The following is a 15,324-nucleotide window of genomic DNA, read 5'->3' on the forward strand; positions in this document are numbered from 1 at the left end:
AGTATGGATCTAAAGAGTTTAACTCAACTCCTGATCGAAATCATTGTCATTTTCCATGTGGTTAATCTCACTTTAAATCTCTCAATTATTGGTTTCCATATCTTTAGTGAATGAGAGCTAGCCTTTAGTGGAAGGCCAAACAATATGTGAGGAGTTTACAGATTTCATAGGAGATACTATTAGCCCCCCTAACCACTATTTACTCATCAACTTTAATTCCTAAAAGACAGATTTTCTAAAAATTTATTTTACTTCCCATAATAGCATGGAAATATCTCAACATGCACTTAATATTCACAAGGCTTTTCCCTTCTCACTTGCTAAAGATTATGGTGTTGTCCGTATACTAAAGATAAAATAAAGAGATATTCTCGAAACTAACATTTTGCACATCTGAACCTCCACTATGGATCGTGGCACTAAATTCTTCGATAACTATATTGAATAGGTAAGGAAAAATGAGGCAATCTTGTCTCAAACCTCTATCTTGAATTGTCTCGTAGGTGTACAATTGACCAAAAACTAAGATTGGAATAGAAAAGATAAACACTTTGATCCATTTATGCCACTTGCTGTAAAACCCAATCTTGCAAATAATCATCTCCAAAGACTCCCAATGAACACTGTCATAAGCTTTGTCAAAGTCCACCTTGAAAATCAACTCTTATCACTATATTTCCTCAGTTGGTCAATTGTTTCATTAGCAATTAGTGTGCAATCTATGAGCTACATACCCTCGAAAACGAATTGGTTGTTGTCAATCACCTCATGCACCACCATCCTCAACTTGTTTGCAAGAACCCTCGTAAAAATCTTGTAAATGCTACTAACTAGGCTAATAGGTCAATATTTGGAAAGAGTTGTCGCGTTAATTCATTTAAATATAAAATTTATCAAAGTTGCATTACCTGTGAGGAAGAAACTTATCATGAACCTCATTACGTCATCCTTGATTACCTACCATTAGTTTTTGAAAATAACAAAAATTATACTCACCAGGACTTGAGGCTTTGTCTCCATCACATAATAAAATTGACTCTTAAATCTCTAATTCAGTAAAGGATCTCTTTTAGAAGTTTGCATAACTAGCAATTAAACTCTTGCAACTTAGTGACCCCTTGATGATTGAACAAGGCCTCAAAATGATTTGTAACTTCCTCTTTTACTAATTCTAAGTCTATAACCACTTTAGTGTGAATGCTCACTTGCTTAATGTAGTTTACTTTCTTCTTTGTCGATGTTATATCATGAAAGAATTTTGTGCTTCGGTCCTGTGAGGAACCATTTCACTTACACATTTTGTTGCTATGCTCTCTCCCATGTTTTATAGAGAGATCATAATTCAACTTTTTTCCTTAGTATCACATCCCTATTATTTTCCATGGCTCCATTTTCCTGTCTTTCCATTGTTAGTTTATGGATCTTTTCCTCAAATTTTGGAATTCTTTTTCGGATGACATCGCAAGTATTTTTTTTACTAATTTCCAATAATCGGTTTTAGTTTTTTGAGCTTCTCCTAGATATTATCCATACCAAACCTACCTTGTGCTGCTGTGTCCTAATTTTCCTTGACTAGCCTTGGAAGCTTGCTTCCTCCAATTAGTTTTTAAAAAACTTAAATGATTTTGGAACCTAGTTAGTCTTCTCAATGCCAACTAAGACCTGGTTATGATCTTATAAAAAGCTTTGTAAACATCTTTTTGAAAGTTAGTTGAAGATTCCCAATAATTCAGCATTGATAAAAAATCTATCAAATCTATTAAAAGCAATAATTTAACATTGAATTTGGTGATGGGAGCAAAGGAGGGAGGAGAGAAAAGAAGAAAGAAAGAGAAAAAGAGCCTGTCGAGAACCACGATGGGTGCAAGAAGAAACAAGAGAAAAAAAAATGAAAAGAAAGAAAGTAGTAGATTGTGTGGTGACTAAGATATCCAAGGAAAAGGTATCAATAGTAGTGAGTTGCCATGTACTCTTGTGTTTATGTTGAAGCTTATGCTTTGCTTGGGCTGGAGGGTGTACTTTTTGATTTATTTGTTGTTAGAGCCTATCGTATATCCGTCTAAATCCAATGATGGGTGCAAGGAGAGAAAAAAAAAAAAGAAAGAAAAAGAAGAAGGAAAAAAAAGAAGAGAAAATGGAGTTCTATGTGTCAAAAAACTTAGTTTTATTTGTTGAATAAAACAAAAAATAATTAAATGTATAATTGATAAACCATATATAAATTTAAAAAATAAAGAGCATATCAATTAATTAGAAACAATAATTTTGTTATTAAGGGTAATTACGTAAATTTATACTACATTCTTAATCAAGTGTTTCCAAATCAAACATTATAATATAATTTTCCTAACAATCACATTCCTGTAATCATTATTTTTCTATATTATACCAAACTCTAAATTATTTTCTTAGCAATCACACACCTAATAATCACATACTTATTAAAATACCAAGTGCCACCTAAAACAAGAAACCTATTACCACCATTTACTTTTCGAGTCCGATACCCTTTCTTTTAACAATCTTGTATCTTTGTTGTTATTCATTCTTTTTCTTGCGATATTAACTTCAATCAATTATTGTTGAAATCCCCAGTTTTTGACTTACTTTACTAGTGTTCTTTCCAATAGTAAGTTCATTAATTACAGGCGTGAAAAATACACTTTGTGATGTTGAAAGAAATTAGGGTGCTCATGTTTAGGAAACGAAAGGAAAATGTCCAATTAAAGGGTGAAAATAAAGCTAGTGATTAGAGTACTGGACTTGCTAATTTATATTATTAATTAGTTCAAAGAGCATAAGTAACAATGTTGTTAAAGTATTCGTATATTATACAATTTCATATACAAATAAATATTCTTTTATTTTGAAAAATGTAGCTTGATGCTAACTAAATCTACAATTATCAAAGTGCATCAAGTTGAGGTTGATTAATTTCCTTTGGTATTTATTTAAATTAATTCCATCAAAAAAATGAAAAATGAAATCAAGTTCAAATAAACCCTTGATGAGCTTTTAAATGGAGACAAATTCGAGTGCCTCAGTACTCTCGTGACTCGTGGTTTGAAGCCGTTTGTTTAACATCTTTTCTGGCCTTCCCAAAATTAATGAAGCTGTCAACAGTGACAATTATGTTCCTCAAACCTTTTCAAGTGGGAAAGGTTGTGGGGGTTGGTCGTTGAAATTATATATATATATATATACCTCTAAGAAAAAATTTGGAAGGTTTCAGCATATTTTCCTTAGGGTTGGAAGCACTTCTCAAAGAGTTATTTGCCATTTCCATGAACTAGACACAGTCGGCATGATGATGCATAATAGAAACAGGTTATTATTATTTTTTTTCCACCTACACTAACTTGGCCTGTTCAAACTTTAAATAATAACTGCCCTAAATTGATTAATCTACTGATAATTCTCCTTATTACGTGCATGCGTGGGGAATATTCCATTTATTTAGAAAGGCAAAAGTGGTTTGGGATGTGAGCAATTTGCATCGAGGAATCATTGCAAATAAATGTTTGACATTCCAAAGGAAAATACAATAAGAATTCATTGCAGAGGATTATTATTAATTAATAACCACTTCAAAGATTCTACAATTGTTGCCAAACGTTTCTGGTCAATCTATTTTAATTTTGTAATCACATTTTCAACAATGGAGAGGTTGCCTTCAACTACTTTGCCGTTTAAAGTTGATTGACAATAACCTCCTTTATCAGAACTAATTCTTGACGTTATAGTTTTATCCTAATTTTTTTCCATCTTTTTATTGATCTAGCTCTTCTCAGAATATTATATACAACATGTATGCATGTATATTACATTTCTTACCCAATATATCAAAGATTATATATATATATATAAAGAAAATGTTTTATGTATTCATTTCATGTGATAAAATAGTAGAGTTCCTATATGATGGATCATTTGAATAACCAATACTATCAAATAATATGCTTATAATATATTTTTTTTGGATAAAATTGAAAGACTTTACGGGTATCTGCTCTGCATAAAGAAATTATTTTCTACTATAACTAGCATTTATAGGGCATTTAAGTAGCCTATAACGACACCTTTGGTTGGGATGCCATTCCTTCACTATTCTCACTCTATTTCTATGCTTGTATGTGGTTCATTTTTTAATAAAAAATGACTATTCTCATAGAAGCCGTACCTTAAAAAGACGAAATAACTAATACCAACTCTCTTGGTATTAGTTTTTCTGCACGAGTCGAAATGGATTAAAAAAAAGTTTTAGATAAAAATATTTTTAATAATTTTTGTAAAATTACTATTTTACATTATAAAAATTATATATTACTAATGTTGTTAATAAATTATTATAAATTAATAGTTTAAATTTAAATTTAAAAATTATAAAAATAAATTATTAACATTTTAATAATAAATTATTAATATTTAGATTATTAATTATTAAAAACATTATTATTAAATTACTAATAATAAAAATAAATTTATTTATATTTTAATCATAAATTATTAATATGTTAGGTAAATTATAAAATTATTAATATTTTAATTATAAATTAATAAAACTTTAAAGAAATTATAAAAAAATCAATATTTCAAATTAAAAAATTAAATCAAAGTTTTAATTAGAAATTATTAATAATTCTAAAATTTTAAATATTTCAATAGTTTAAAAAAATAGAGAAAAAAAATAAGATAAAAATAATCAAATTATAGTTTTTAAAAAACTATTAATACTTTTAATATATTTTCAATATAGTAAACGGTATTTTTATTTTTTTATTACCTATTCTTTTGTTATTCTAAAATTATTTTTGTCAACCAAACATTGGAATATATCAGATGCTAATTCCATCTCATAAACCAAATTACATAATAGTTATTTTTTTATTCTAAATATACGAAATAACTAATATATTCTCGACTCTATTCCATTCGGCGGACAAATTAATAAAAACTTTGAATTTGAAAATGTTTAATATAAATCTTCGGGGATCTTGATAGGTATAATAGGGTTTCAGGGATATGAGATTCATACTTCTCGTTATGTAATTCTTCAATTTGCAGGTCTGAATAGAACTAAGCCGTGTCAAGAAGCATGAAGCAAAATGCGAACGTGCAATACCCCACAGGGCTTCTCGTTATGTAATTCTAATTAACCCAAGGAGTATTTATATGTATAAACTACGAATGTATAAACATATTTGTGATAATTACTTCTTTTTTTTTTATGTGGCTATGATGATTTTGGCCTATGAATGGAAGGCCTAATAAATGCAAATATTTAAGCTAGCCGTCTTTTTTGAAATTTTGCTTAGTCGGCGAGCTTCTAATCCTTTTCAAGCTAAATCAATCACATTTCGAGGACTCTACAACACTAACAAACACGTTAAACCTACGATAGCAATTTATTAAAGCTGGAAACATCAATTTATTTACTAAAAAACAACCATACTATTATGACTAATTGCTAACAATCTTACAACATTCAATTAGTTTCATTAAATCCCTTACAACACTTTGTTTTTAGTATCATTGAAGTGCTTACAAAATTTCTTTATTTAATTATTGTATAGTTCCATTAAAAAAAATTTAATGCATACTTTTCACTAAAATCAAGGAAAAAAATGATAATGATTTAAATACAAAAAATACTTGTAACAACAACTAATGCCTTGATCAGTGCGAGTTTCTTTTCTTCTTCTTCTTCTTCTTCTTTCCTAATAATATGTTCGAGTTCCAATTTGTTTAAGGAAAATATAGCATTACAGCTCAAAGTTTGCGGCGAGTTTGGCTTGGAGTCATCAAAACATGATTAATTACTCAGAATTTTCATAAGGACTAAACTTTTTCCCATTTTCCTAGGAATGATAAGTTTTCAGAAGGGGTACACGTACACAGTACAATACAAACCTTAATTAAGCAGAAGCCGCAGTTTCTAAATGATTAGATGCATAGGCAAACAAATAGTTCACTCTTCTAATATACCATCTCAAAAGTTCACTTTCTAAATTAATTATGAATTAAATGTTATGCAAGGACAAATTATTAACAAATATGAAACCAAATGCCATGGCGAGTGGTGCTGAGATTTAAGACTCAATTGAATAATTTATAAAGGTTGTGGGTCTTGATTGGAAAAAAAAAAAAGATAGAAAAGATTACTCAAGCTAGCGTATGAAAGTCAAAGTGGAGAGACAGATGTAAGTAAGGGTATCGCCATTAAAGAATAATTACTAAAAAGAAAAACTTAAAAGACAGGGAAAAGATAAGAGATGCATGCCAATTGCCAATTGCCAAAGCCAAACAAGGCTTTGTGATAATGATTAGTAAGTTGATGAAGCAAACAAGGCATGAGTTTTGAAAGGCATGAGCTCTCCACATCAAACTTTTGGTCCACATATGGGAACATACATGTTGCAGGAGAAGGGATGGCGGTGTGAGAGCAAAGTGGGAGGCTCAAGACAGGAGTTCTGAGAGGCAAGGTTGCTTTCAAGCCACCTAATGGGAAAGAGAGATGAGGAACAACGAGACAGCGACCCTTCCCCGGCCCCTTTGTGCCACAACAGACAAATCAACGCGCGGCTATAAGCTTAGCAGCTGCCAGTGCCTGATGAGAGAAATAAAGAATGCACCATGCTCAGCCAAAATAATAACACCTTATTTACTACTTTTGTATAGAATTAGGGTTTCTTAGGATTGCGACTCTTTGCGGTTGCATGTGGTCTCACGTGTCATTTGGTTATCCCCACATCCAAATTGGCTTAATAACCCCAATAATTTCCATCACCCAAAAAACTAGACAATATTTCAATTATATTAATTTTACTCAACTTTAAATTTTGGCATATTTTAGAATGTCTAACATAGACAAAGATGGCTTGTCTAATGTTCAAATCATAATAATAATAATAATAGATTATATTATTTTTTTAAAAAAATAATTTAAATTTAAAATTGTGGGACCTTCACACTTTCATGCCCCTCGTGAAATGTTTCAAATACTTCCTCCAACAAGTACAAATTATAATGGCAATTGCACCCTTTTGGAAATTGGACCAGCTCCAATTGCATACCCAAGTAATGTGAGAAAGCATCTACATTCAAGGCGAATTAATATATATCATTCAAAAAGTAATGTAAAGACTAAATATTTAATTTGGGGTCAAAATTTTAAATTTTTTGTAAATTTAGGGTTAAACATTTCAATTGTAGTAATTAAGGATCAAGCATTTTCTATTCTTTACAATTAAGAGCTAAAGTGAGAGGTGTTTGGCACGTGTAGGACATGTGCATGATGTAAACATTGACTTAGAAGGATAAGATATGAAATGGTAGTTTTGTCAGAAAGTTTTGTTGTCAAGTCAAAACAGTTCAAAATATGGTGTGGCGTATAATAATTTTTTCATCATGGTGTGTAATAATTAAATTTTTAATATGACGTATAACAACTATATTTTTAACGTTATTTTTTGTCGCGTGTGATGCAAGCTTCATTCATTTATCAACTTAACTCTTAATTATAAGGAATCGAAAATATTTGACCTTCAATTGTTACAATTGAAACATTTGACCTTTAATTAAAAAAATGGTTAAACATTTAGCCTCAATTTAAAAGTACTCATTAGTTTTGCATTCATATTTCTCTTGTGTCTATATTTGAAATGGTAATTAATTTCTTAGGCCCTCAACAAAATGAATTAATAACTCTAGTACAAAGCGAGCAGACATATTTACTTGGTTATAAATCGCACCAATCTGTCAAAGCTTTTCAATAAAACATATAATATATATAATAAATGTGAAAACTCGTTGGGCTAGAAGTACACATTGGGAATTAGCTCTTTACACACCATCTTATAAATTTCAACCCCTTCAAAGGCTAAGATTATGAAAACATGTGAATGTACAATAATTTTAATGATGAAAGGGTATGGATAGAAAAAGAAATTAGGAAAGAGGTGTATGTCATTGTTGATACAAGTAATTGGGTTGTGGAAAAGGCGAGATGAGGGTGTGAAAAGGTGGTGTGAGGAAACGTCGCATAAGATGTTGCCACATCAAGAGGGCAAAGGAAACAGAAAGGCATAGGGTTCAACATCAGATAATTTTTCTCCTTTGAGAGAGGGGGCATGTAAGTGGTGCAGTTTGCATTGAAGTATTAATTGAAACCCAAACATCAAAAAAACAACCAAAATTGAAGTGGTCCCCGGAACCTCTGGGACTATGACTTTAATGCAAGGAAGGTGTTTGCATTGCATGAATGAAGGGTTGTTGCTGTTAAAAGGGTTGGAAAGAAATCAAATGTGGGTTTTTTTAGGAGCATGTTGGGTGGGAGAAAGGGGTCCACTCTCCACATATCTTGACATGGCTCAATCCTGCCAACAAGGCTACTTCCATTAAATCCAAAGCTTATAGTTTGTGAAAGACGGGGCTCAGCCTGATCAGCCCTTCCTCAGCCCAAACCAACCAAATAAATAAATAAAATTAAAAAAAGAAGAAGAGAAAATCCTAACTTAATGACAAAGCCCAAGAAATTATGAGAGAGAGAGAAGAGAAAGACTAAAAAGGAAGAGGACAGTGACTTGTCTTGGGATGGCAACGAAAGGTAGAATTATGAACAATGGAGGCAGTTGGGGCTTTGAGAATAATTGCAAAACGAGTCAAGCATGCACGAATAAAGCAGTCTGTTTTTTGCAGAAAGACTCCAACGAAATTAAAAACATAAAATTACTTTTTCAAATAATACTCACACAAAATCTACAGGTTCTGAAATAATTAAACCCACCCTTTCACCTCATTTCACTACGACCAAATTTATCAGCTTTCCTTTCCTCCTCTCCAAGTGTACCTCAACTAGGAAGTGAAGGAAAGAGCTTTTAAAGCTGGCAAACGGTAAAAAAAAAACACAAAGGTGGTATATAGTTCTTGAAACAAGTGAAAGAAGGGAAAAAGATTTAATTGCTCCACAGCTATATCCCCCCTCCTTGTCTGTATACATGACAAATATTTTATGTACTTGTTCCTAACTCATAGATTTCCTCCTTTCTTTTCTTTTATATGGGAAATATTTTCATAATTAAAAAAGAATATTTAGTTAATGATTTTAGATTATTATTATATACATAACCAATAAAATTATTAAACTCTGCAAACACCGTTTAAACTATATTTAAAAAATATATAATTAATTAAATGAATGCGTGGCAACATTCCAACTTTACTTTTATAGTTTAAAATTTTTTTCCCAATATATAAAATTTTAATCCATATTTTTATTGGTTAATTAAAGAAGAGGTAATCAGCATCATTATCATTGCAAAATCTTGAATACGAAACAGCTCAAATAATTTTGTAAACCCTAACTGTTTGGAGCTAGGCTATTAATGTTAATGCTGATAGAAAGCAACTGAAAACAAAAAGAAAGGCAGATATATCAAAGAAAGCCCTATATACAAAATGACTTACTTTTTTCTTGTCTTTAATTTATTTATTTTTCAACTTATATTATTTTTAATGAATTGGAATATATGGGTATATTGAATTAATATCAGATGGTGTAGAAAGAGCGCCATTGGATGGGGATAGAAAGAAACAATTAAGTACAAGTTCAAGTTCTTATTATTCATAATTAAATAAATGTTGCAAAGTGGTCCAATCACTACCTACACATAATGATATACGTAGAGACAAAAATTAGTTTTTTTTTGTGCCAATTATGAAGAAAAATTACTTTAATCTGTTATTAGGTTATAATTATTTATTATTTTGGAAGTAGTTATTAGGTTATAATGTTGATAATGAGAGCTGTGACAAAAAATTGGCACACAAACATATCGAGAAGGCAAGAAACAAAAATCAATTACGTGAAAAAACATTGATATTGAAAAAATAGAAAAAGCTTACGACCCTTTAAATGTTAAATATTGGTTTGTTTTTCATTTTTCGTTTCTATTTATACTGTAAATACGATCAATTAGATCAGGTATATAACTAATTAGGGGAATATAGTTATAAGTTGGAAAGCAATTTCAAATAAGTCTAGCTAGTTTTCTTCCATAAAAAAGTCATATTATATATATATATATATATATATATATATATGTATATTAGGAATTCTTTTTAGTTCTTACTTGAACTTATGTTAGCAAACCCTAAAAGGAAATATGGTTAAAGGGTAATATATACGTTTTAATAAAATATTAATTAGTATATATATTTGAACTTTTTTATATCATTTTTTGGTTATGCATCAATCATTTGTAATCATAATGCAAATTGTTATCAATGATCTTTAAAATTTGATATTTAAGTTGGTGATCTTTTAAAAATGTTTTAAATTCATTTACTCCACTAACCACAATGAAAATTAACGAAAAGTGTCATCTTAGTATCACATGAACATTTACATAAGATAACTTGTTACTCAAACAATTTCTTTTTTTAAAAAATATTTATCTTTTTTTTTTTGGTTACGTGAACATCTAAATGTATGACTCCACTTAATTTTGTCACATGTAAATTTAGATGGCGGTCATGTGATGCTAAAGAAACAGATTATGTCAGATTTTAAAGCGAGATGAAGAAATGAATAAATTTAGAATACTTTTAAAAAGTTTCAAATTCAAAAATTAAATTTTAAAAGTGAATGAAGATAAAAAAAAATTATCATAAAAATGTCATGGATGTCTGATGGTACAATCTCTGATTTCATACACATGGGAAAGTAATCTGTTTATATAAATCAACGGATTAAATCTGCGTACTTAGAGTATTGTTAATCATGTTATATATATGTCAGTTACTGTTGATCATGTTTTAGGGTTGATATAAATATATATATATTTATTGTAAAGAAAACAAGAAAAGGAAGAGAGGGGCAAAAAAATAATGGAGAATGCATGCACAGTATAATTTGGTAACCCAGCTGAGGAAGGAGATTATTACAATTGTGTTCTCCACTCGTGTAATCTGGTTAACATTTTTTTTTTTTGAGGACCACTTTTGCAGAATACTGCAGCAGATATAAAACAGCCAACAGCTATAAAGAACCAACACCAACTAATAGTACCCCTCCCTGGTCCTGGAGAGAGAGAGAGAGCTTGCCCTTTGCCTTGCCATGCCTCTCTCTCTCTCTCTCTCTTTTGTCTCTCTTGATGAGAAAGAGAGAAAGCAAAGCAAAGAGAAATTTAGAAAAAGAGAGAGATAAATACTTACCAACGAATTGATAAAGTTGGGTCATTTCTCTTTTACAAGCTACTAACGTGGTGTTGACTGATGGATACACGTACAATGGAGGCATTTTAGAGTATGAGAGGAAGAGACAGATTTCCCTTTTTTTTTTTTTTACAGAGACAAAATAAAAATAAAAAGGAAAAAAGAAGTGTGGTGCACCTTCGCTATCCTGCAAATAATACTTTTAAAGAGGCTCATCTTTTTGGATATATTCACAGATAATAACAATGACAAGAACATATGGCAATTATGACGATGGTGGTGATGCTGATGATAATTAATTTCATCGTCTATATATTCTTTCTCTTTCTTCTTTCCCCTTATATTCACAGTAATTTTATCAAATTCAAATTTCATAAAATTTGAACATAAAATTTAAAAAGTTTCAAAATTTCTTTCCTTATTATCGAGATAAAATCTGGTCATCGATAAAAATTTTTAATACTTGAAGTCAATCTGATAACTCTTAATCTTTGGGTCGATTGCATGTCATAACTAATTTTACTAAGATGTTATTTATATTTAATGATTAAGAAAAGAAAGAAAAAAAATGACTTATGATATAAAAAAGTGTGTAAATCATTGTCAAAATAGTAAGATATATACCCATAATAATTTATTGTGGAGGTACTTACAAAGAGAGTCAAATCAAGAGGGGCGTACCAATCTAAAAGAAGATAAAAAAAAAAAAAAAAAAGCCCACATATCAAAACCTAAACAATTCACATGAGCATAGGAGTTGATGTGTGCTTTTCCACAAAATACATCCAGCCTCTCCCAATAAGCTGTCAATTTGAATTGATAACTAGCTCTCTTGTTACCATCACCATAAGTAGTGAAGGGAACATGTGTTTATAGGAGATGGTAAAGAAGAAAAATACCCGCATTTATAATTTGAAAACAGTATTGAGAGCAATGTGATTAATATCCTTTGGTAACTCAGTAAGTTTTCCTAAGCTACTCTCTCATGAGTCATGACCCTCAAGACTTTGGCATTATTTATTGCTCAAGGGATTGTTTTGGAACTATTCATTAAAGGGTTTTATTTTTGCTTTCTCTAGCGATGAGAATAATCAGAGGAGAATCGGTCAAGCTAAATATAGCCTAATCATTCTCTAACATCGTCTTAGTAATTAATTGATTTTTCTTACCTCAAAATTTACTTAATTAACGGGATAATGTAGTAATGTGTACATTACAAATATTCATAAAAAGTGAGGTTTGTGTTCATTATGCATGCGGATGGTAGCATAAATACACCAAACCTATTCTTTTTGCATCGGCTTATGGCCTTCAATGAAATATAGTTTTTTTAAAAAAACAAATATTCATAAAAGATATAATAAAATTAGTTTAGATTTGAAGTTGAGATATAACTTGATTGGCGATCACACTTTTTCTCTAGGAGTTTCAAGTTTAAACCTACAATTCTATTCATTAAGAAAAATGCTTGGTTCTAATCTTCTTAGGTATTTAATTTTTTTCTTAGGTATCCAATTGAAATTAAAACATCCAAATCGGTTCATTTCCTTGAGAACATCAACAATAAGTATACAACTAATGAATCTAATGATCACAAAACTTTTAAATAGAACTGAAATTTTTCTAAAAACAAAGAGGATTGAGAACATGTTATAATATCAAATCAAAGTGAACATACTTTGAAAAGTTCCAAACCAAATTAGGAATTGTAAATTAATTTGCCTGAATATTGTCATCATTATTTTATAAAGTATCTTTTATAAATATCTTCATGGCATATATGTCTACATTCCTCTCCTCCAAAAGAAAATAAATAAATAAATAAATAAAGAAGGAAAGAAAAAGCAGGGGGCGGTAACATAAATTTTCAAGATCTTAGGAGGAGTGGCAGAACTTTCCAAAAAACAAAAATTTAAGTGAAAGGAAGCAAAGGTAGTATTTGACAACCCAAACTGCCAAAGCCACTCTCATCTGACCAGAACTTGTGGCCTTGTCAGCCCTCACTCTCAGATCATGGGTCAGCCCATTTGTCTATGGTTCACTCCTCTACCCCCTCTTTATAGGCCCCACCCCCTCCCCCACATAGCTACCTTCCCTTCCCCTTCCCCCCTCTCCTCCCCTTCTCTCTCCCCTTCTCCTCCTTTTCCTCTCCTTTCCTCCCCCCCTCGCTTTTGCATTTCTTTGCCAATCTCTTCAAAACTCCCTCCAAATAAACGCCAGCCACCGCCCTCTCCTTCTTTTTCCTTCGTTTTTCTCTTCTTCATGGAGAAGAATGAAAGGGAAACTCATGACTTCATGAACGTGGAATCCTTCTCTCAGCTCCCTTTCATCCGTCCCGCCCCTATCAAAGAAAAGGGTATTCGTTTATTTGGCAAAGAATTCGGTGGTGACTCAGCTACGGCGAGCAACGAGTCAGAGTCAGCTGAGAACAACGAAGACACAACAAAGGAGAACGAGAATGGGATAACAGCAGAAGGTTCGAGTGCCACTATTGTTGCAGAAACTTCCCTACTTCTCAAGCTCTAGGCGGTCACCAAAACGCTCACAAGAGGGAACGCCAACATGCCAAACGAGCTCATCTTCAGTCGGCAATGGTGCACAACTCTTTATCCGATGCTCATATTTATGGCCTCGTTAACTACAGGCTGGGCTCAGCTCCAACGCCAGCCATGACTTACCCTTCATGGAACAATAGCATTAGCAGTAGTAGCAGTAGGTTTTATGGGAACCACGGCTCGTTTTCTCAGCCACCCATCAATGGCAGCCCACTGGGATTATGGAGAATCCCTGCTACGGTTCAAAGTAACTCATCTTTCAATCGTGACCGCTCATCATCGCATCCGTTGCCTTGTTTTCTGGCGATGAGTTGAAGCCGTCGCAGGTTGTTGGTGGTGGTGGTTCAAGCTCCCAGAGTCGGTACGTTTATGAATCGAAGCCAGGCGTGCAAGACCATGTGAGTTTGGATCTACATCTGTAATAATTTGGCAATAACTTTGATTTAAACGAGAAAACAAAATCTTTGCTGTGCAAAATGAGGCGATTATATATTCCTAGCACACCAATCTTATTCACTTGTTTTTTTTTCCTTTTTAACATCTTGGTTTCTTTAATTTTTCTTTAGTATGATTTCATATGTAAATGAAATGATTTACGAGCTCTTCATCATTCTCCACAAGCCTAGCTACGGTGTAACTTCAAAAACATGAGCTGAGATGTGTACGTCAAATTTTTAATCTCTTCTTTTAGCTACTTTGCTCTCTTAGGGTATATATATTATCATTTGGTTAGACTTTTGGAAACGTTTTCTCTTGCTTTTGAAAGCAAAGCCAGAAAAATAAAAATCTCTACTGTACTAATTTGGCTTTTAAAAGTAAGGAAAAACAATTCCCAAATGCTAACAGAAACAGTATATAAGGTCATCATTTCCTTGATCTTTTTTCTTCTTGGCCATTGTTATTAATCTTTTCTTTTTTTTTTCCTCTTTTTTCCCCAAGATTTATGAATTAGTTTTCTGTCATCTCTTAAGCTTAAAAAGATCATGTTACAGTTGCAACCTATATGTCTTCCCCATTTCAGAATTTTTCACACGTGTGAGGAATATTGTTTTCGAAGTGGCTATCAGTGTGGAGCACATGAACATCTCTGTAGCTACACACGTGTACATAAGTCTATATGTTGTCTGTCTGAAACAGGTGTTGGAGGGTGAGAGAAAGAGAAAGAGAGAGAAGAGACAGAGATTTAAGAGAGGGTTTTTATTCAGTACTCTAACAGTGAGACAAAAAAAGGGAAAACATAATCAGAGAGATGGATTATTGATAAGGTTTTTGATATACGCCTCTTTTCTCTGCATGAAAATGCACAAGAGAAAATGATGATATATACTTTTTCATGGCATTTTTAGGTATCGCATAGGGCGTAGGTCGCCAAAATTAATTACATGTTCATTCATTTTTCTTTTTGGTCTTTGCTGATAGTATTGAATCACAATTCAATATATACAAATGAACAGAGAAAGAGAGAGAGAGAGAAGATTTTTCTTTTATGTTATTTATGTAGCCAATCAAACTTTAAATGATGTCTGATGACCTGCATAAAGATTTGCGGTGGAAC

At 31.6% G+C, this 15,324-nt stretch overlaps 1 protein-coding gene across 1 annotated transcript; it reads left to right on the forward strand.

Moving 5' to 3' along the window:
- Positions 1 to 13,334: 13,334 nt before the first annotated feature.
- On the forward strand, positions 13,335 to 14,852 carry ZFP8 (zinc finger protein 8). The gene is given in 3 exon segments (XM_021427094.2): positions 13,335 to 13,675; positions 13,678 to 14,061; positions 14,064 to 14,852. Coding segments are annotated over 3 exon segments (711 nt in total). The 5' UTR covers positions 13,335 to 13,476; the 3' UTR covers positions 14,192 to 14,852.
- Positions 14,853 to 15,324: the final 472 nt, after the last annotated feature.

This window comes from Theobroma umbraticum, unplaced genomic scaffold (genome assembly GCF_002168275.2).
Source record: "Theobroma umbraticum cultivar Fairchild unplaced genomic scaffold, ASM216827v3 scaffold_147.0, whole genome shotgun sequence".
Classification (NCBI taxonomy): domain Eukaryota; kingdom Viridiplantae; phylum Streptophyta; class Magnoliopsida; order Malvales; family Malvaceae; genus Theobroma; species Theobroma umbraticum.